Source organism: Bremia lactucae, linkage group LG5, assembly GCF_004359215.1.
Source record: "Bremia lactucae strain SF5 linkage group LG5, whole genome shotgun sequence".
In the NCBI taxonomy this organism is placed as follows: domain Eukaryota; phylum Oomycota; class Peronosporomycetes; order Peronosporales; family Peronosporaceae; genus Bremia; species Bremia lactucae.
The window spans coordinates 4,240,222-4,260,538 of NC_090614.1; the positions used below are offsets into that span (position 1 = coordinate 4,240,222).

The 20,317-nt window shown below is 46.3% G+C and overlaps 3 protein-coding genes across 3 annotated transcripts; 2 read left to right on the forward strand and 1 right to left on the reverse strand.

The window, feature by feature from the left end:
- Nucleotides 1-6,188: 6,188 nt before the first annotated feature.
- Nucleotides 6,189-7,982, forward strand: CCR75_001768 (uncharacterized protein; the record flags this gene model as incomplete). The annotated part of the gene is made up of 1 exon (XM_067959869.1): nt 6,189-7,982. One exon carries the CDS (start codon nt 6,189-6,191, stop codon nt 7,980-7,982), a length of 1,794 nt encoding a protein of 597 aa, XP_067821135.1.
- Nucleotides 7,983-8,232: 250 nt separating this feature from the next.
- Nucleotides 8,233-9,858, forward strand: CCR75_001769 (uncharacterized protein; the record flags this gene model as incomplete). The annotated part of the gene is made up of 1 exon (XM_067959870.1): nt 8,233-9,858. The coding sequence occupies one exon, from the start codon at nt 8,233-8,235 to the stop codon at nt 9,856-9,858; it is 1,626 nt and encodes a 541-aa protein (XP_067821134.1).
- A 121-nt stretch (nt 9,859-9,979) lies between these two features.
- CCR75_001770 (uncharacterized protein) lies at nt 9,980-10,900 on the reverse strand (the record flags this gene model as incomplete). The annotated part of the gene is made up of 1 exon (XM_067959871.1): nt 9,980-10,900. The coding sequence occupies one exon, from the start codon at nt 10,898-10,900 to the stop codon at nt 9,980-9,982; it is 921 nt and encodes a 306-aa protein (XP_067821329.1).
- Nucleotides 10,901-20,317: the final 9,417 nt, after the last annotated feature.

The following is a 20,317-nucleotide window of genomic DNA, read 5'->3' on the forward strand; positions in this document are numbered from 1 at the left end:
TTGTGCCAGCTATGACCTGTTTACGGCCATGCGTAAAGACGCATGGTCCGTATATACAATGAACGGTCTGTACCTCAGAGATAGACCCGAAACTTAGCCAGTGCGTTTTTTATGACAAGGAGTTTCTTGTCATGCACTGGATTACTGCGTTCAGCTGATTGAAGCTGACGCAATTGGTTATAGACGACGCGCTCCGCGCCGTCTGTGTCATATTCAATTAACGCACAGCCGATTGCAAAATCGCTGGCGTCACAGACCACATGAAAATGGTCGGTCTTGGTACGCAATTGCCAGGATTGGCGATTGGATCAAGTTTTGCTCGATACTTTCGCAGGAACGCTGACAATCAGCGTTTCATGACCACTTTACATTCATCTTTAACAAATAAGAAATATGTACTGTGATATCGGTGTAATTGCATGTGTACTTGTGCAGGTACGCCGCTAGGCCGAGGAACTTTCAAAGTCTCTTTACATCGAATAGCACAGACTAATCGGTGATCGCCTTGATATTTTCTGGATCCGGGCGTACACCGTGGTTACCCACGATGCATTCAAGAAGTGGTGCTTCGCTTGCAGCGAATATACGCTTCTTGAGACCTGCATACAACTCGTGCTTACACATAAGTGTAAGAGCCTTTCGGACGTGGGTACGATAAACTTTAGCGTCTGACTTTCCGTTCATGGCTCTGCTATGAACGAAGACGTCATCAAGATAGCTCGGTGTGAAATCCCGCACTGATTTCAGCAGATTGGTTACACATCTGTTAAATGTCGTAAGGGCATTACTTAGTCCCTATGGCATTACTAGCCCCCCCCCGTGACATATCGCTTGGTGTGCTTACTGTTGTGAACAGGATATCTTGCTCACATATAGGGATCTGATACAATCCATCCATTCGATCCATAAAAGGAAAATTAGTACTCTTTGACATACCATGATTACGTCTTTTGTGGAATCGGCGTTTGAGCCGGTACCGTTGCAGCGCTCAGTTTATTGAAAGAATGCACAATCAGCCATCATCTTGTTGCTTTACGCACTCAGAAGGTCGGAGAGCTATGTGGGGAAGTCGATACCCTCACATGACCCGCTGCTAAGTATACGGCAAAGAATTTGTCGATCACTAATATCCGTTCACGAGACAATGGCCATTGCTTCATGACACAGTATTTCGAACCTGGAATTAGGTTGATTTTGTGTCGGGTGCCTTTTTCCTTCGGCAACTCGCTTGGTACTGTTTCAGGGAAGATATCCTTATATTCTATTAAACCCTTATATAAAGGGTTTGTCTTCAAAGACACCCAGGATTGGGACGTGCAACATCCCATCCGAGTCTTCTCATCGAGGACATTTTCGTCCATCGATGAGCTGCTAAAACCCGTTCGATTAAAAAATGCTATTGCCGACCGATTGTCGGCTCCGTACTTGTCATCTGTGACAAGCACGTAGATCTGCTTGACTTTGCCACTACGCAGATCACGCAAGAACCGTTTCGATTAAAGCGTTTACAATTGAGTTATCTCCGAAGTTAACTTTGGAGGCGCTAACAGATCAAGTGTATAAGCACGTACACTTAATCCATTGTTTACTAATATTTTTTTATCTCAATTTCCTCTTTGGAACTTATTTCCAACGGTACCCTGGAAACTTTGACCGCAGGTTTCTCGGGATTTATTCTCTCACGTTTGTATTTGGGGAGTATCCTCCCAAACTGCCTGTAGCTGTGGCTGCGCTACTTCAGCGAGATCCTCTACGATCGACTCTCCAGTCGATCTAGGACTTTTGCACTGTCTCTTATAGATGGGCGCTTAAAACTTTCTTAGATGATGCTTTTGAGCAAGCATCCTTGATTCGTAACCTCAACTATTTCGAGTGGTCGAAATTCGACGCTACGTTGCCACTACGCAGATCACGCAAGAACTGTTTTAAGCGCTGGTAGTTGAGTTGATTCCGAAGTAAAATTCGGAGGCGCTATCAGATCAAGTGTATAAGCGCCTACACTTGATACATTGTTACTAAGACATTTAATGTCTCAGTTTCCACTTCGGAACTGCCTGTGGTTGTGCACAGCCGTCGGATACAACTCCACAATGTGTTGGGTATTCACACTGAGGTCTAATGCTAACAACCGACCCACAAGTGAGGACATCGCACTCACTTATAGGACATCCATACGCTTGTCGGTTGGTCACCTGATGACCCAAGAGACATGCATCGTCACGGCTTGATGCTGCCAATTTATACATGGCTCGTACTTTCTGAGCCATGGTAATCCAAGGATGACATCAAATTTGTCATCCAAATCTAGTACGATGAAATCATCATCATACTGTATATCTCTTAACGTGTAGTAAAATTTCACTACGCGTTTTATTACTGTTATGGATGCGCCTGTCGCTAGACGCACCGTCATCCTCGCTGGAGGGATGTCGCGCTTAACAATTTTGAGTCTGCGATCTTCTAGCGATTGGCGTCAAATAATTATTCGACGCCCCACGATCGACTGGGAACTTAAAAACCAATTTATTTGACATTTCTATTTCAGGGTGATGAGGTTAACCTCATTTTCTGGGACAGTTACACACAATGTTTGTTTGTGAGGAGAAACTTTCGTCATAACACCTGCAAATTGTTTTGACGTTGCTGGATCAGGAGGGCGCTCCGCACCTACTGTCCCCGATCCGTTTTGACGATCCGCCTCGCCATTGCTATTTCGCGACAGCGTCCTCCAATGTTCTTAGCGAGTAGTCGGTCTTTCGCTTAGTGTTTTTAGGCACTGGTCGTGGGGCACTACACTCATTGGCGTAGTGGTATGTCTTTTGACAACCATTACATTTAAACGTTTGTGACTTGAAGAGCGAGATTTCTCGCTCTCTACATACAAGAGATCCATGGGTTCTGGGCCTCCATTTATTGTCGTGTCGGTGGACGATATGCATTTGAAAGGACGAAAGCCTGCTACAGGCTGAAGTCCTCCTGTTTCGCTGTAGAGATAGCTTGGTCGAGCGACTCTTAATTTAGCCGGAACAGGTGAGTCTTAACGGGGCCGTCTGTAAAACCTTTAATGAACACAGTTACCTGTGTTTGTTCATCAAAACGATATAACTGACCAGGTGTCGGGTATGTTGGGCATAATCGTGAATGTCACGCTTGCCCTGCTTCGAATCCAGGTGTTAAAGACCTCATACGACCGAAAGACTAATGGTCGTGAAGCTCGAGCCCGAAGGCCTAAGATTTGGCACGTCCGGCTTAGTTGGACATAGCCAAATTTCACTTTCGTCGCATCATCGCTGATACGGCGAGCTTCTATGGCTTCGTCTGATTCGACGAGCCATCTTAAAAGAAAGTCGCCATGGACTGCCTTAAACTTAAAGATTTCGATCTTTTAGCTTTCAAGTCGACGCGGAAGCTTTGACCCATTATCAGTATATACATGCTACAGTCTCAACAGTTCCAATTGTTGAGCACCCTGTTCTCTCAGTATATTCGCGTGTTGAATGCTTTGCTGGTGAAGCAAGGCTACTTTCTCTCGGGTCCCGTCGGGTTCGTGTTGAATGAACTCGGCTATAGCTTCATCCTGTTCATCTCTGCCCAGAGTGTACAGCATGGCGCCAACGGATGGCCCACCTACGACCGAATGCATCCGTTCGATCGCTCTCCATTCAAGGTCACTCAAATGACGAAACCCTTTACTCGTTGCGTGATAGCCTTCTTAAGGGGCTGGAAAGCTCTTTCCTTCTTTATTCAACAAGTCCATGTTAGATGGAACGTGCGTAGGTCATTTAACGACTGTGAAGTGCTACCAGGGGCAACAAATTACCTTTCACTAGAAGTGATCAGTACTATTTAAGCTTACACGATAACAGTGTTGGCGAGATGCCTCGAAACTTCTCGTACACAAAGGTACAAGGAAGGTTTCTATGAAGCTAAGGGTTTTTAGCTTAATTGTCTAGACTAAGGCTTTGAAATATAAAAATGTAGGATTGTATTAATGTACTTGGTTTCCTACGTAACGATCTTATATCTACTACTGAACTTATTACATTATTAACTAAGTATGGCGCCTCCTTGCGCACCGCATAACGTGTCTTATAACGATTGGCGGGGTTGATTTAGACTCAATCAACGAATCAATTGTGTAACGGGGCACTGCCGACTTGTACTGCTTCAGTACAAGTCCACTTCGCCCTGCCTCACTGCGAGTGGTGCCTCACGTCATTCACGTACACTAGTACGTGCAGAGGAAGTCTTCTCTTTTAAAACGCTTGCGTTAAAGATGGTTAAATGAAAACTGTATTAATATAATCAAGTTCTTCTTGTCTATCTACTTAATACTAACTTAATTATAAATTAATACAAAACATGAACTCAAAATCTTATCTGTCTTCCTCTTTGCGCGCGTCCAGCGCTGACTGGATCACGGAGAAAGTAGATATAATGGTCTATATCTACCAATCGATAAGTCTTGAGAAATTACCATGTAAAGTAATATTCTGCAAGTATTAGCTACCTTTTAGATAATATATTAATTAACAACCTTTAAGTGTTTATTTCATGTAACGATACACCCCGTTACATGAGTTAATTTCGTATTGCATCAATATTACCCGATTTGGTAATATAGGAGTATTTAAGTCGAAACTAATAAACATAATATATATTTTTATTTATTTATTTACTCTCATTGTAAGCAACAGATTGCATTGGTTGATTTAAATCTGATACAACCCCGCCAATTGTTGCCAGATGTACACTTTCGTTGGTAAACCGTTAACGTACATTACGGGTTCAACAACCTTTTTTCTATCTAAAATAGGTATATAGTTAAATCTCATTTAGAATGGTGGTCGTCACCAAATAGTGTAACGGGGTATCCCGTTAGATAAATTTTATCTCCTATAAGGAAGTAATAAATACTATATTTTTTTGATGCTACAATATTACCATGTTCGGGAAATTTGTAAGTGTAAAGTAATTATTTTTAAAATAACAATTTATTACTTCTTGTATATTTTCAATGATAGAGAAAATAGATATTTATAATTCCTCTCATAGAAATAATATATTATGCCTCGCATAATTCTCACATTCGGCGTGGTAAATACAGAAAGGATGATTGTACGGACTGATAGGTCTCGAGCGAGTTCCAGCGTGCTACAGACTGCTGTTGAGACATTTAAGAAGCGACCACACAATAACTGTCGGTAATTGGACCTGTGAGAAAATGCCGGGAAATTTCGTGAGGGCGTGGTTTTAAAATACTTCGCGGTCGTGGTTGGCTCTATATCGTACTTAATATATTAATCTTACCACGGAATATTGAACCCATTCAAAGCTGCGGGTAATCAAATCGCCTTTCATGCAAGCAAAATAAAGTTGCACTATCGGCGTCGTGCCAACTAAGGACCGCACTTAACAGCCACGTCGAAGAAAACAACGTGTTTAGTTGCTATTTTTATGAGCGCTTCAACTTAAAATAGGGTGTAGCAACAGAACACATATTAACACATATCTCTTGAAAATTAAATTCAGTGAGTAATTATGGAGCCTCCGGCCTAGGGATCCTATGCTGTGATGAAGCATCTATGTACGAACAACAAGTTGGCGCATACTGCAACTTTCTGCGGTGCTGCATGATCGCCACTATGAAGGCAACATGCGTGGGTTACAAGTGTCCGATACAGGAGTATTAGGGTTGATTGGGGAAAGACGCCACGCGGCTGCAGGCATAATAAATGAGAGCCCATCTCCTGCTTCCGGCATGAGTCTTTGTGGCCAGCCCTGCTGCCGTTTTATTGAGCACGGCAGCTTGTGTGCATTCCAGCCCGTATTGAGACAAGTGCTTCTGTCGCTCGGCAGGACGCGCGCGATCGAAAAGACGGGGCTAATTGCAGTATTTAAGTGAAGGTTCGTTTTGCGATCCGTTTTATGTAACATAGATACACTTGTCGCAACGGAATTGCCCTCTCTGGAAACGATTACCTGCGAAATCTAATGTCGCTCAAACACACAACAGCGTTTTTCTAATCCCAATTGGTATCATTCGCACCTCTGAAATTCGATGCAAAATCAGTACTTCAATGGTTTGCATCTGTGTCCGCAGACTCTTCATTGAAATCGCATCATTTGAGAACTTGCTCACCAGCGCGCACTTGACATATTTTAGGAACGAAAACTGCTGATTTATTATGAGCGAACTTCATGGCCGTGTCTTTGCTCGACAGGCCGCGTATAATGCCCTTGCGGATGATTTGCGCGAGCAGACAGCGGCGGCGCAGACGCATTTAACCGAGATTAAGGCCGATGCGTTCACGCAGCATCACGCGGCACTTGTAAAAGTGTCGCAGAGCATACGTGGAAAGGAGCTTGTGGACGTTTTGGAAAAGTGGCTTACTCCTAAGGAAGAGGCGAAGAAGGAAGAGGACGTGCCTGTAGCTTCCGAAACGAAGGAGGAGGAAGCTGTTACGGAAGAGAAAACGGCAGCTCTTACAGAGGAAGAAGCCCCAAAAACTGAGGAAGAAACTGTGTTGCCTGAAGACGCTGTTAAGGTAAAAGAGGCGGTTTCTAAGGATGAAACGCCTAAAGAAGAGGTCAAGGAAGAGAAGAAGAAGGAAAAGAAGGAAAAGAAAGCAGAGAAGCCTACGGTATTCCGCGATCGTGCCAAGAAGGTCGCGGAGGCCCTCGTTCTAGCAGGGTTTATCACCGCTTACAAGGATCGTGTGAAGAATTATTTGGCGGACGCACCTAAGGAGTTCGTGACGGACAGTGAACTATACATTCCGCTTTCTGAGGCCATTACCGACTCAAAAGATACGACGGTGTGGAGCGTTGTGGACGGCGCGATCTATGCGGGCCAGCTCAAGCGAAAAGCGGGTGTATTTGCAGCCTTTACTCAAGGAAAAGACGTTTACATTGTGGCAAATGAAAAGACGAACAAAATTTATCTCTTCGAGTCGGACGTGGCCCGTGCATCTGTGGCCGAATATACCGCTGCCGAGGGCTTTGTCCAGTATGACAATGCTCATTTCCAATTTGGTGTTAAGTTGGTGTACGGAGACAAATTTGAATTGTTGAATTTAGTCAGCAAGGACGATCAGGAAGCTTTTGTCAACACGCTCTTGAATGTCGGGGTGCAGTACCGTGAAGTGTACAACTTAGCTGCTGAAGAGGCCAAGTCGTTTTATGAGCTCAAGGACTTTGATATGGACAAGAAGGAGGCGAGTATGGAGGCGTACAAGGGCAAGGTGGTACTGGTGGTGAATGTTTCGAGCAAATGTGGGTTGACTCCGACAAATTACCCCGAGCTGCAGCAGTTGTACGAGAAATACCAGGATGAAGGTCTTGTGGTTCTTGGGTTCCCATGCAATCAGTTTGCCGGCCAGGAGCCTGGCACGCACGAGGAGATTAAAGAGTTTGTGAAACAGTACAACGTGACTTTCCCATTATTTGAAAAGCACGATGTCAACGGCTCGAATGCTCGTCCAGTCTTTACGTACTTGAAAGCGAAGCTACCGGGTACCTTTGGAAACTACATAAAGTGGAACTTTACCAAATTCCTCGTGGACCGTAACGGCCAGCCATTTAAACGCTATGCTCCAAAGGACTTACCGCTCTCCTTCGAAGACGATATTAAGGAAGTGCTCGCGAAGGCAGCGGAACCAGATCAGGTCGAGGAAGAAACTAAGGACGAAGTTGCGTCGATCGAGTCGGATACTGCGACGTCGGAGAAGAAGGAGGCGGTTGAAGAGAAGGAGACCGTAGACGAGAAGACGGAGGAAAAGGTTGTCGAGAAGGTGGAGGAAAAGGTTGTTGAGAAGAAGGAAAAACCGGCTGCTAATGTCGAAGAGGTCGCACCTAAGGAAGAAGCCGCCACGACGGACGTGGCGAGTACCACGGCAGAAGCTGTCAAGACGGACGGCGCGAGCACCAATGTGGAAGCTGCCAAGACGGAAGACGTGCCCGTGGTCGTGACGGCGCCGTAGAAGCAGAGATTTTTACGTTTTGGAAGCGTAGCTTATCCGCTTTTTTGATATTGATATTTTTGGTGTTTTTTTAAAAAATTTCGTTTTACCACTTTGAGTGGGTTAGACCATCCCTTTTGGCCGTGACTTTGAAATTTACTGCCCAATCACACGTGTTTTTCAACGAGTTGCCTTTTATTCCGGTGGTCGACCATTCCAACGGTTGCATTGAAGATGCCGCGAGACATTCATTCACTTGCATTTTTTCTTCATGATTGCGGCGCAAAGCATGACGCTCCTGGCCGAGAATGCTCGGAACTTGGAGCACTTAGAACGTGAGCAACTGGAGCGAGAACCGTCCTTCGTGACTGCAATCTCGCCTTCCTCCAGCAGCTGTTGTTCAATTGAAAAGGCCGACTGTTCGTGCATGTCGTGCTCCGTCGCAGTTGATGGCCGTGTCTTTCGTCGACTTCAACGCTACCAGACACTCGCGCATGAGCTTAAAGTGCAATCCGATATGGTTGCAACGTATCTGCTGACACCAAGTGTGCGCCGAATTGTGTTTCAGCAGCGAAAGCATTGGTGGCAACATCCACTTCATCTCGCAACGGCTGGCAAAGGGACCTTTATACAAGGCCGTGCACTATTGAGAGCCATTCGGAAGTATCTACAGCTATCCCATGCCGCGCATTCCTCGCGCCGGGACGCGCAACAACTTGCGATCACTTTAATCCTCAGTGGATTCCTCTCCCCAGTGCACGAGGCACCAACCTCGGACGCCGAGCACATTGACGAACTGGACGTCATTCATGACAAGTTCTATGAAGTTGTCGTTCCTGGCGCCGCTGCAGTCATTCCAACGCAAGACATTGTCGCGTCAGCAACTGTCACGACGACATCCTGGGCAGGGTCAGTGGTTTTGCCAGTACCCCTCCAGGACGCTGATAAAAGGATAAAACGACTTGTCGAACCTTCGCTATCGGTCTGGGCAGTGACAAACGGCGCTACTCGTGCAGGTTGTATTCATCTTTTACACGAAAAAACGCGCATGCAAAGTTTACTTGGCTTGCCACCGAAATTGCGGCCTTGCTACGCTGTGGTGAATGAATTGAAATACCACTCGCTTGTGCTGTTTGAATCCGACGTTGCAAGGCACCATTTCTTGCGGATCAAGCTTTCGGATGCAAGGGTTGAGTATGCCGAGGCGATTTGGCGTGACGATACGTCGTATGCGACTTTAACGCTGCGCACGAGCAAGGGGGACGTGATTGAAAGCATTGCCGTCCGCGGTAAACCAGAGCAGGAACAATGGCTCTTGGCTTTCTTAAATGCTGGCGCTACTTTTATCGAGACTCACCCTGCCATTCGCGTATTTGCCGACCCCTCGGCGTCGCTTTATCTTTTAGAAGACATCACGGCGAATGGCGAGCCATTTTATTTATCAGAACTGCAAGGCTACGTGGCTATACTGACGAATATCCCAAGTGGCTCGTGCCACACGAATGCAAACCAATTGTCGGAGCTAGTCAAACTATCACGTACGTATAGCGACGATGGATTAAAGATCGTGGCGTTTCCATGTGCTCAATTTGGAGACGCTGAGTTTGACACGGACGAAGAACTTTTGGAGCATTTTCAGCACGAGTTTGGGGTTTGTTTTCCAGTATTAGCCACCCGTGATGTCAACGGTCCCCATGCACGTGACCCCATGCTTTTCTGCAAGACACGACAGCCTGGACCCACAGTCTCTGCTGGCAATGCATTTATTGAGAATTCGTTTGTTAAATTTCTCATTAGCCGCGATGGACGAGTGGTCAAGCGCTTTCGATCGAAAGATTCGCCTTTGCTTATGGAAACGGATCTGCAAGATCTGTTAAAGACGTCGAGTTCTACTTAAGAAGTAACACAAACCTTCTATTTAAACAGCTCACGGTACTTTTTTAAAATGTCAACACCACCTCTTGAGATGTCCATGGACCGCTTTAAGCCCTATCGATTCCCTTACATGCGTCTCCACGCTAGTCAAGTAAAACCTTCTTGTACATGGCATTAAGTTGCTCAACAACGAGAAGGACAATCATAGCGTTCGGAGCACAGCGCGTGTAGTACGTCCAGTACCCGCGCCAGAGCTTCGTCGGGCCTTCCTTGGTAACAATTTGCCGAAAACAGTCAATCACGCCCGTGTACGGATTTCGCTTCGTGACGGGATCGACTTTCATGTTCATCAGGCGTGACTTGATTAAATCAAACGGAAGCGACGTGAACGCACACGCAAAGCCCGAGACGGCACTCGCCCCCATGTTTGTCACAAAGCCTGGGCCATACCGGGCACTTAGCATCTCCTTAGCCTGGTCATACGAGGCCATCATGCCGAGATTCATGGCAGCGCCACGGACCACGAGGGGAATACTCCCTCGCCATAATGTCGTGACACCTTCGGAGCGGCCGATGTTTATAATGGCATCAAACACGTTCTTGTACCCGCGCTTGTCGCCTGCATGGGCGAGTGTGTCGGCCTGCATACGCACAAGGGCCACGTCCATTGGACACCCGAGCGTCGCGGCAATTCCACCAGTCACAATGGCAGATGCCGACTTGACAGCTAAAGGGAGGGAAGCGCTCTCTCCGTTTGCAACACGGCGTGCGATCATCTTGTCGGAAAATGCGCGGTGCATGCCAAGGCGTGCTGTGCCGTAAACCATCTGTCGCGCCACGGCAGCCGAGAGGCCCGCATAGAGACCCGTGAGACCTTCCTTGGCGACGACGGAGCGAGCGACGCCCAGACCAGTGACGTTTGACCCGGTTTGGCCAGCGAGCTGGAGATGCACCTTAACGAGGTCGATGGGGTGGATGGCCACCGCGGCAAATACAGCGGATGAGCCACCGCAGATATACGGCTGGGCAGTCGACGCGATTGAGGACTTCGAGGAACTGGCCATTGGGGGGAGCTACAAACGATTCAAGAATGAAGCGTGGAAAGCGTGGGGATGGCACAATCTTGCGCTGAGTAAGAAAAAATGGACCGGCTGCTGCACCACCAAGCAGAATTCCCTTACGATTAGAAATGAAAAGAAATTAGAGGTGACAGGTTATATGCAAGATTGTTACGTGTAGTTTACTTTAATTCTTACAATTAATTATATATTGTAGACAGCATGAACGTTTCGACTGCACGATGGCCATCGCGCCTGAATCTGCGAGACGCACATCGAGACTCGCAACATAATCAAGTTGTCTTTGGGGTTTCTCGTTACATAAGTATTATTTCCTATAAGAGGAATAACAATTATTCATTCCTATAAGAGGAAATTAACAAAGAAGTACAAAATTATCATCTGCATTAATTTCTACTTTAATAGTTCCAATTATACCAAATTTGGTATTATTGATGCAATAAGACATTAGCTCTATTTATTGGTTAATTTAAATCTAAATTAATCCCGCCAATCGTTACAAGACACGATTGTGCGGTGTGCAAGGAGCCGCCAAACTTAGATATGATAAGTTTAGTAGTAGGTAGAAGATCGTTACGTAGAAAACTAAATATATTACTACCCAGTTTTACTCTTCCCTAATTCTAATCCATTGAATGACCTTTGGTAGCTAAAGACCCTTAGCTACTTAGAAACCTCCCTCTGTACCCCTTTGTACGTGAAGTTCGAGGCACCAAACCTTCACTGTAATCAGTGTGAGGTTAGCTATTGCTTATCAATAATAATGAATGGTACCCCGTTACACCTGCTAGCACTTTGTAGTCCGTTCAACGAGCCCACGCACGTTTCATAACATGGACATGCTGTATGAAGAAGAAAGAGTGTCAAGCCCCTTAAGAAGGTTATCACGCAACTCGTGGGAGGCTCACTTATTTGAGTAACCTCGAATGGAGAGCGATCGAACGAATGAGTTCGGTCGTAGGCGGACCAGCCGTTGGCGCTATGGTGTACTCTCTGGGAAGAGATGAACAGCATGCGGCCATAGCCGAGTTCATTCAACACGAACTCGAAGGGGCCCGACCATAAGTAGCCTTGCTTCACCAGCAAGGCTCTTAACACACAGGGTTGTTGAGAGGGCAGGGTGCTCAACGACAGTAGCATGTAAATGCTGCTAATGGGCCAACGCTTCCGCATCGACCCAAAAGCTTAAGAATCGAAATCTACAAGCTCAAGGCAGTCCATGGCGACTCCCTTTTGAGATGGCTGGTTGATTTAGACGACGTCATAGAAAATCGTCGTATCAGTGATGATGCGACGAAAGTGAATTCTGGCATGTCCAACTTAGCCAGACGTCCCGAACCTTGGGCTTTGGGGCTCAAGACTCACAACCGATTAGTCTTTGGGTCGTATGAGGTCTTTAGACCCGGCTCGGACAAACATTTGAGCCGCCACGTGCCAAATTCAGGGCTCGAGCCGAGCTCCTGGATTTGAAGCAGGTCGAGTGTGACGTTCAGGCTTATGCCCAACATACACGATACCTGGTCAGTTGCATAGCTAGTCATCCAATTAATGAACAAACACAGGTAACGTGTTTGTTAAAGGTCTTGCAGACGGCCGGGTTCAGCAGGAGAACTTTAGCCTGAAACAGGGTTTCGTCCACTCGGGTGCATATCGTCCACCGATGCGACAAGAAAACGGAGTTCTAGAACCCATGGATCTCTTGCATGTAGAGAGCTAGAAACCTTGCTCTGCAAGTTACAAACGATTCCAAAAATGTAATAGTTGTCAAAATACGGGCCACTACGCCTATGGGTGTAGTGTCCCAGGACCAGTGTCTAAAAACACTGAGCGAAAACACCGACCTCTCGCTAGGAACATTGGAGGACGCTGTTGCGAAATCGCAATGGCGAGGCGGATCGTCAGAAACGGATCGGGGTCAGTAGGTCCGGAGCGCCCTACTGATCCAGCAACGTCAATACAATTTGCAGGTGTTTTGACAAAAGTTGCTGTCACACATAAACATTGTGTGTAACTGCCTCAGAATATGAGGTTACCTCATCACCCTGAAAATAGAAGTGTCAAATAAATTGCTTCTTAAGTCCTCACTCGATTGTGGTTCGTCGAATAATTTTATTAGACGCCAATCGCTAGAAGATCGCAGACTTAAAATTGTTGAGCGCGATATCCCTCTTACGAGGATGACAGTGCACCTAGCAACAGGCGCATCTGCAACAATAAAGTAACGTGCAGTTGGTATACAATACACGTTAAAAGGTAAGCAGTACGATGATAGTTTCATCGTACTAGATTTGGATGACAATTTGATGTCATCTTTGGATTACCATGGCTCAGAAAGTACGAGCCATGAATAAATTGGCAGCATCAAGCCGTGACGATGCATGTCTCTCATACATCAGATGGCCAACTGATGAACGTCTTGGAGCGTCCACAAGCGTGTGGATGGACTACGAGTGAATGCGATGGCCTCACTTGTGGTACGGTCGTTAGTACGACTGCACAAGATCACAGTGTTATTACAAATCAGGTCCACCACTCGAAGAAGTCGAGTGGATTGAGACATGAATGTACGCCTAGCTGGCGACATTCAAGGAACATACCGGCTGTCCAAATAGGACAACACGATGATCCTAAATCGAGTTGAGAATCAACCGTAGAGGACTCGACTGTGATAGTGCAATCACGGTCGGAACACGCTGAGGAAATTAGTCATCACGTACTTGAGGAGAAATCTCCTTAGATAGTTAATGCTGAAGTGACTAGACTTCAGCATCCCGAGGGATTCATCCCTCGGCAGCCTGTGGATAAATCCAGGGAGAAACCGCGACATTAAATGTCTTGGTTAATAACGATTCTTGAGTAGGCGCTTATACTCTTGATCTGTATGCGCCTCCAAAGTTAACTTCGGAGATAACTCAATAACCAATACTAGAACCTAAACGGTTCTTGAGAGATCTGCATGGTGGTAAAATCAAGCAGATCTGCGTACTCGTCACAGAGGACACATTCGTAACCAGTATTCTTTCAGCGGTAATTTTTGCAAAGATTGAACGGGTTCTCAGCAGCTGACCGATGGACGAAAGTGTCCTCGATGTGAAGACTCGGATTGAGAGATATACTACTCAATCCTGGGCGTCACTAAAAACAATTTCTTTATAGAAGGTTATGTTTGAATTAAGGAATGTATTTCCTGAAGCAGTTTTATGCGAGTTACCTAAGAATAAAGGCACTCGACATGAGATCGAGCACAAACCGGGCTTGAAGTACTGTGTCATAAAGCAGTGGCCACTGCCTTGTAAACAAGTGCTTGCGATCGATAAATTCTTTATCGATCGATTAAAAGCGGGCCATGTAAGGGAGTTAACCTCCCAACATAGCTCTCCGACTTTCTGTGTGCGAAAGGCCACACGAGGGCGGCGGATAGTGCATGAATTCAATAAACTGAATGCTGCAACGGTACCGGCTCAAACGTCGATACTTAGAAACGACGTAATCATGGATGGTATGTCTAAGAGTACGATCTTTTCGTCACTGGATCTGATATGTGGATTTTTATCCGATCCTAATGCATGAACGAGACATCCCGTACACAGCAGAGCACTCCCAGCGGGATGCTCTGGGAATGGCTAGTAATGCAACAGGGGCTTAGTAACGCCCCTGCAACATTCAACAGATGCGTAACATAAAGAAAGCCTACACAGAAGATAAAAACCTTCTGCGTTTAATAAATAATCTGATGAGTCCATCTAATAAATCTTTTAAAGATCTAAGGCCTTTATATCGATCGTCACCCGATCGATACACAACACGCAACGGCTAACTGTATTACACAGCCGTTGCCAGCGACGCTCGACGTGCCCAGTCCCAACTCATAATGACTTGCAATAGCGCATCATGCATGAGTGTCACGATGCATCAACAAGTGGGCATCGTGGACGTGAGAAGACTTACCTCACAGTAAGTCGTGACTTTTACTGGCCCCGCCAGTATCAGTTCGTGCGCAAGTACATTCGGGCATGCGGCGTATGTCAACGGGTGAGGCTTAGCCCTTTACTCCGTGGACCTCTCCAACTTCTAACACTTCCAAAAGAGTGTTGGCAGTCCTATTTATGGACTTCGTCTTTGGATTTCCCGAAAACGATCACAAAAACAGTTAAATCCTTGTTTTTATAGACAGATTCAGCAAGATGGTACATCTTGCTGCAGTACCAGAGTCGATCACGGCTCCGGGCTGTGCCCGTGTCATTATCGACACGGTATTCAAACTCCACCGTTTACCCCGTGAACTGGTCTCGGATAGAGATCCACGGTTTACGGCGGAGTTTTGGCAACCCGTGTTCCGATCTCTCGGAGCACGGCTGACTACGTCAACATCTCATCACCCAGAAACGGATGGTCAAACAGAACGCGTCAACCGCGTCCTCGAAGAGATACTTCGAGGTTACGTCCAATCGTATCCTAATTGGAGCGAGTTTTTACCGATGGTCAAATTCGCCATCAATAATTCGGTGCATGCGTCTACAACGCCTCAACCATTTTTCGTGAATGGCTTACGCTATCCACGCATACGGAGCCAATTAGAGGGATCCTCTAGTTTAAGAAGGGGTGGACTCGCACGAGCAAAACCATTTCTGGCTCATGCTCATCACGCGTCGAAGTTAACAACGACGCGAATGATGTCGATGTCGAAGCAATCGACATCGAAGATGAGAAAAACCTCATGGCAGTGCGCACAAAGTGCACTAAAAAAGACAAAACAAATGAGTCAGCAGAGGAATTTCTGCTGGCTCAAGAATCGGTAATCCGTTTCGTATAGGATTCCATTGCTAACGCAGTGGACCGTCAAAAACGAAACGCAGACGAACATGGAAGAGCAAACGTTCTTTCAATTAAAATTAATGATCTAGTACCACTCTCTACGGTAAACTTACTTATGTGTGTAGTCACTAATGTGGGTAGCAGTAAACTACTACCCGGGTTTATTGGGCCTTTCCGTGTACTGTATCGCAGAGGCAATGCGTACACAACAGAAATGCCACATAGGATGCGAACGCATCCTACGTTTTACGTTGGTCGGCTCCGCCCGTACCATCAGCACGCAGTTTCTTCCGCGGACGGATCTGACCACCCCTTTCGAGAATCCCTTAAAGATTCTTATTATCATGAACTAGACTATCATGTTGAGTCTGGAAATTCTAATGCCGAATCCAAAGTTCCACGAAATCGCGATGAGCTGACGACAGCTCGTCACGAAGAGCGGGATGCTTCCGTTCGTCCTCCAACATGGAGTACGCACTCTTCGAACGGTCTTCCAACAGCTCGATATGGTGATCCTGCATTGTCTGCTCCAACGAGCGACGCTTACCGCGCTCGTGATCAAGTCCCTCCTCCAAATCATGGAGAAAGCGATCGAGTATGTCGATCTTCGACTCTATATCCGACACATGGGTCGGATCTAATGTTCCCTCCTCCACCACAATCATTGGTAAATTCCCACGGTGGTCAACGTTTTCTTGTGGAACGTATCCAAGACCACCGTGAAATGAAGGGGTGGCGAACGAGTTATCTTGTTCGCTGGCGTGGTTATTCACCCTCACATGACAGCTAGCCTTGTTCCCAGCTGATTGTTGACGTTGAGGGCCTCGTCCGACAGTATGACGAGACCCATCCGACGGATCAGATGGTACATTGGAAAACAAGTGCCCTTGGCGCTTATCGATTGCAAAACGTCATTCGCGTCGCGCATCTCGACAGAGATGCGAGCCCTCCCCCAGGGCGAAGAAAGGGAATAAACATCACCTTCTACTTGCTTCGTCTATTGCGAATAAACGCGCTCCAGGCTTGCATCAGCGAGCTTTTATCTCGCTTGTTGTTGTCACTATACCATCGACGCTAAAGAAGAGTATCGAGATAAAAAAATTCTCCGCGCGAAAGTTTTTCGCGCTGGGATTAAGGTCATGAAGCATTGTCGCAATTAAAAAAAATATTTAGTGTGACGACTTGTAGGCGGGCACGCCGTAATGCGGCCACGCTCTATTTAGGCACACACCCTAGCACGGCGAGGAAGCGGTTTAACCAGCTTATCTTGCGTGCAGTGAGCCAACACACTAAGTACTTGGATTAAGTGTCGTCACGGAAGCGGTGAACCGGCTCCTCGTGCGCACTTGCCAAGTAGGAAGTAGTTTTCAGACTGATTTATATTTAATAGTATTATATATATATCTATTTTGACCAATTAAAATGTCATCTCTATAGATAACACTTAATATGTATTGCGAGCGTATCTTTCTAGATACCTCGCGTAACGGATGACGCTAGCCTTCATCAGGCGTCATCCCTCCTAATGTGAATGCACCCATGTGTATCACATACACAAGGGTTGGTCACAAATGTGCACCACACCCGAGTGCTGGGTCTAATTACTATTATTTGGTAATTGACCATCCCCTTAAGTACACCAAGTGTACTTAACAGGGACTGTGTAACATTAGGGCAAATTTAGCCCGTTACCCCCCCCTTAAGAACGAATTTACATTTTTAAATTCGTCAAAGAGGAGCGAGGAACTGCGAGCAATTTTACGCGCCGCTAGTTCACTCAATCAGTTTAGCGACCTCTGTTCACATACATGGGGCCAAAGATGCCACCGTAAAAGAGCCTTGTTGGTGGGTCGTCTGCGAAGACGCCCACTCAACCTCACACTAGCCCACTCGCCGCATTAATATGCCGGCAGCGTCCAATGCCTTAGTCGAAACGCCGACAGCTACTGCTGCTGCCGCATTAATAGGGCTTAAGGATCCATTCCACTCTAACAGTGAGGATGTTAATCCATCGCTCATTGTCGACTACAATGAGTCGACACCGTTACCGTCACGTCATAGTAGTGATGCGGACAACGAGCTCATGAGGAAGGATGATGGCGCATTATTGCCCATCCAAACTTCTCTCATGGCTTACAACATGGAAACAGCAACATTTACGAATGCTGCCTCGTCGTCTGCGCTAGATAGCGCAGCGACCATTAATGAGAGCGCTGCTTTAAAAAACCGTGGCCGCTTCTTCGTTGGGTAAAACCACAACGCCTTATGCTCAGACCATTATACATAGTGGTTCTCACATTAAGGATTCTGAGCCTAAAGCTCCGCCGACGACACGTGAACGTGCTCAGTCGGTGTCACAAGCCAGTCGTTTAGAACGTGGCTAGGTGACGGGTGGCATATCACTAATGCCCCCTCCATCTAAATGGCCTCGTGTAAACGGGCCAAGAGCGTCGATCCTAGAGCGCGCTCTTCTAGACGTACATAAATATTATAGCGTCTTTAAGTCATGGAGGGCTCAAAGAAAAACGCTTGGGCGTATTTTCTCCATCCCGGTCGTGATGCGTTCGAATGAAACGCCCGACCAATACGTGGCGGAATTCCTGCGCCGCATTTTACGCATTCCGTTGCGATGGAACAGCGGTCGCAGCGAATTAAATTTGCTCGCTTGCGTGTAAAAGAAATCATGGGCGGTACTACACCCCCTGTCTGATAGTCCATTTGAGATTAGCGAAGAGGCCTCAGCTGGTGCTCCTTTTCAGAGGCAGCCACCAAGCCGGGTACATCAATACGTAGGGTAACAGAATATTAACTTTTATAATTTGAATTCAAATAATTTTATTATTTAAAAAAAAAATGTAACACTTAATTAATTTAAAATAAATATTTTTTTTATTTTAAAAACGACTCCATATTTGACTATTTCATAGAAAATCCGTAATAAGAGGAAGGCCTAAAATCCCGTGTTCCCATTTAACTTTTACAAAAACTATTTTTATTAATTTATTCATTATCTGAAGATGTAGGTTCAAACTCTACTCTCGTTGGTAGCCAATGGTATTGGAGTTATGATTACTCAGATAATTTGAATTTTCGGATGACCATTATATTGTAGGTAAAAATCAGCATCAATTTGTATATTTTTATTCTTTAAAAAATGCTCATAACAAATATTAAAAATGAGAGGTCAAATGAACTATTAGAGATTAGGACCGAGAATCAGATAGATGTGTTTGTTGATTTTCAACTTCCATATTTTCCAATTTTCCCATCGATCGGTTCCCAAGAGTCAAAACTCTTCGGGTAACCTTTCCATTGAACGAGGATCTGATACCTTTGCCTCACGTAGCGGTCAGCAAGCAACCTTCCAAAAAGGAAGCGCTGATTCCCAACCGCATTCATCGGTGCAGGCGGCGCCCGATAGGAGTGGCGATCTCGCCCACCTACTCGCAACTGCCTTACCTTCGTCTGTTCAGTCACAGGCGTTAAGCGCTGCTGAACGACGTATTGCGGATCTCGAGGGTCAAGTCTCACGACTGACCTCGGATCTCGTTGATGTCCGAGCGCAGGCTCGTCAGGGTTTCGAACGCCTGAAGACTCGGTTGGACCTCTTTGGGAGAATAATACTGAGGGATCTGCGTTTCTCGCGTGATGTCCCTCGCTCTTCGAGTCCTGTTCGTGGAGGGAGAAATCGGTCTGATAGCTTTTCGCCTTCACCGTCCCCCTCACCTGAACGACGCTCGACTCACAGTCGTCGTCACCATCGGTCTCCTTAGCCAGATGGGGATATGTGACCTCATTAAGGTCTACATACCGTTTCAGACGACCCACGTAAAATACGGGGTGCGTCTTCATATACGAGGGAAGGGTGAGCCTATAATTTAGGTCTTCAACCTCTTCTACCACCGTAAAGGGTTCAATGAAATGCGGCAACAACTTCGTAGTACCTCCAGGTAGTACAGAAATTGCATTTTTAGGTAGGGTAGCAGTACTTAATAGAACTTTTTCACCCACTCTAAAACATTCATTATTTTTGTGACCATTTCGGTCTGCACATTCTTTTTGCTTGTCCTGTGCGCTTGCGATTGCGTCACGGACTTTACGTGTGATGGCTAATCGCTCATCCACAAAGCGTTGAGCCTCGCTCACGCTTTTAGCATCAAACTCGCCAATGATACCGCCAAGAGGTCGGTCATAAGGCGTAGTTTTATTGACCACTGCTAAACTGGCAGGGTCACTTGGGCAGGTTTTAGTCTTTGAGATGATACCCTCATGAGTCATCGTCATATTGACGAAAATATGTCGCTCTTTCGCACCGAGCATAGTGAGGGGCCCTCCCCTACTAAGACTCGGGCTGCGCACAAACGAGACTGGCGTCCGAGGATGGCGCAGTTCGTTAATATAAAACGGTGTCTCACCCGTACTGGCGTGGACACTGTTATTTATAGCGAACTCCACAAAGGGCAATTGCTTGCTCCACTCTTTGGGAGTTGCTATAGTGCGTAAGACATCCGCCACGACCCGATTGGCACGTTCTGTTTGGCCATCGGTCTGGGGATGATCTGCGGTCGACATGTGGAGCTTGCTACC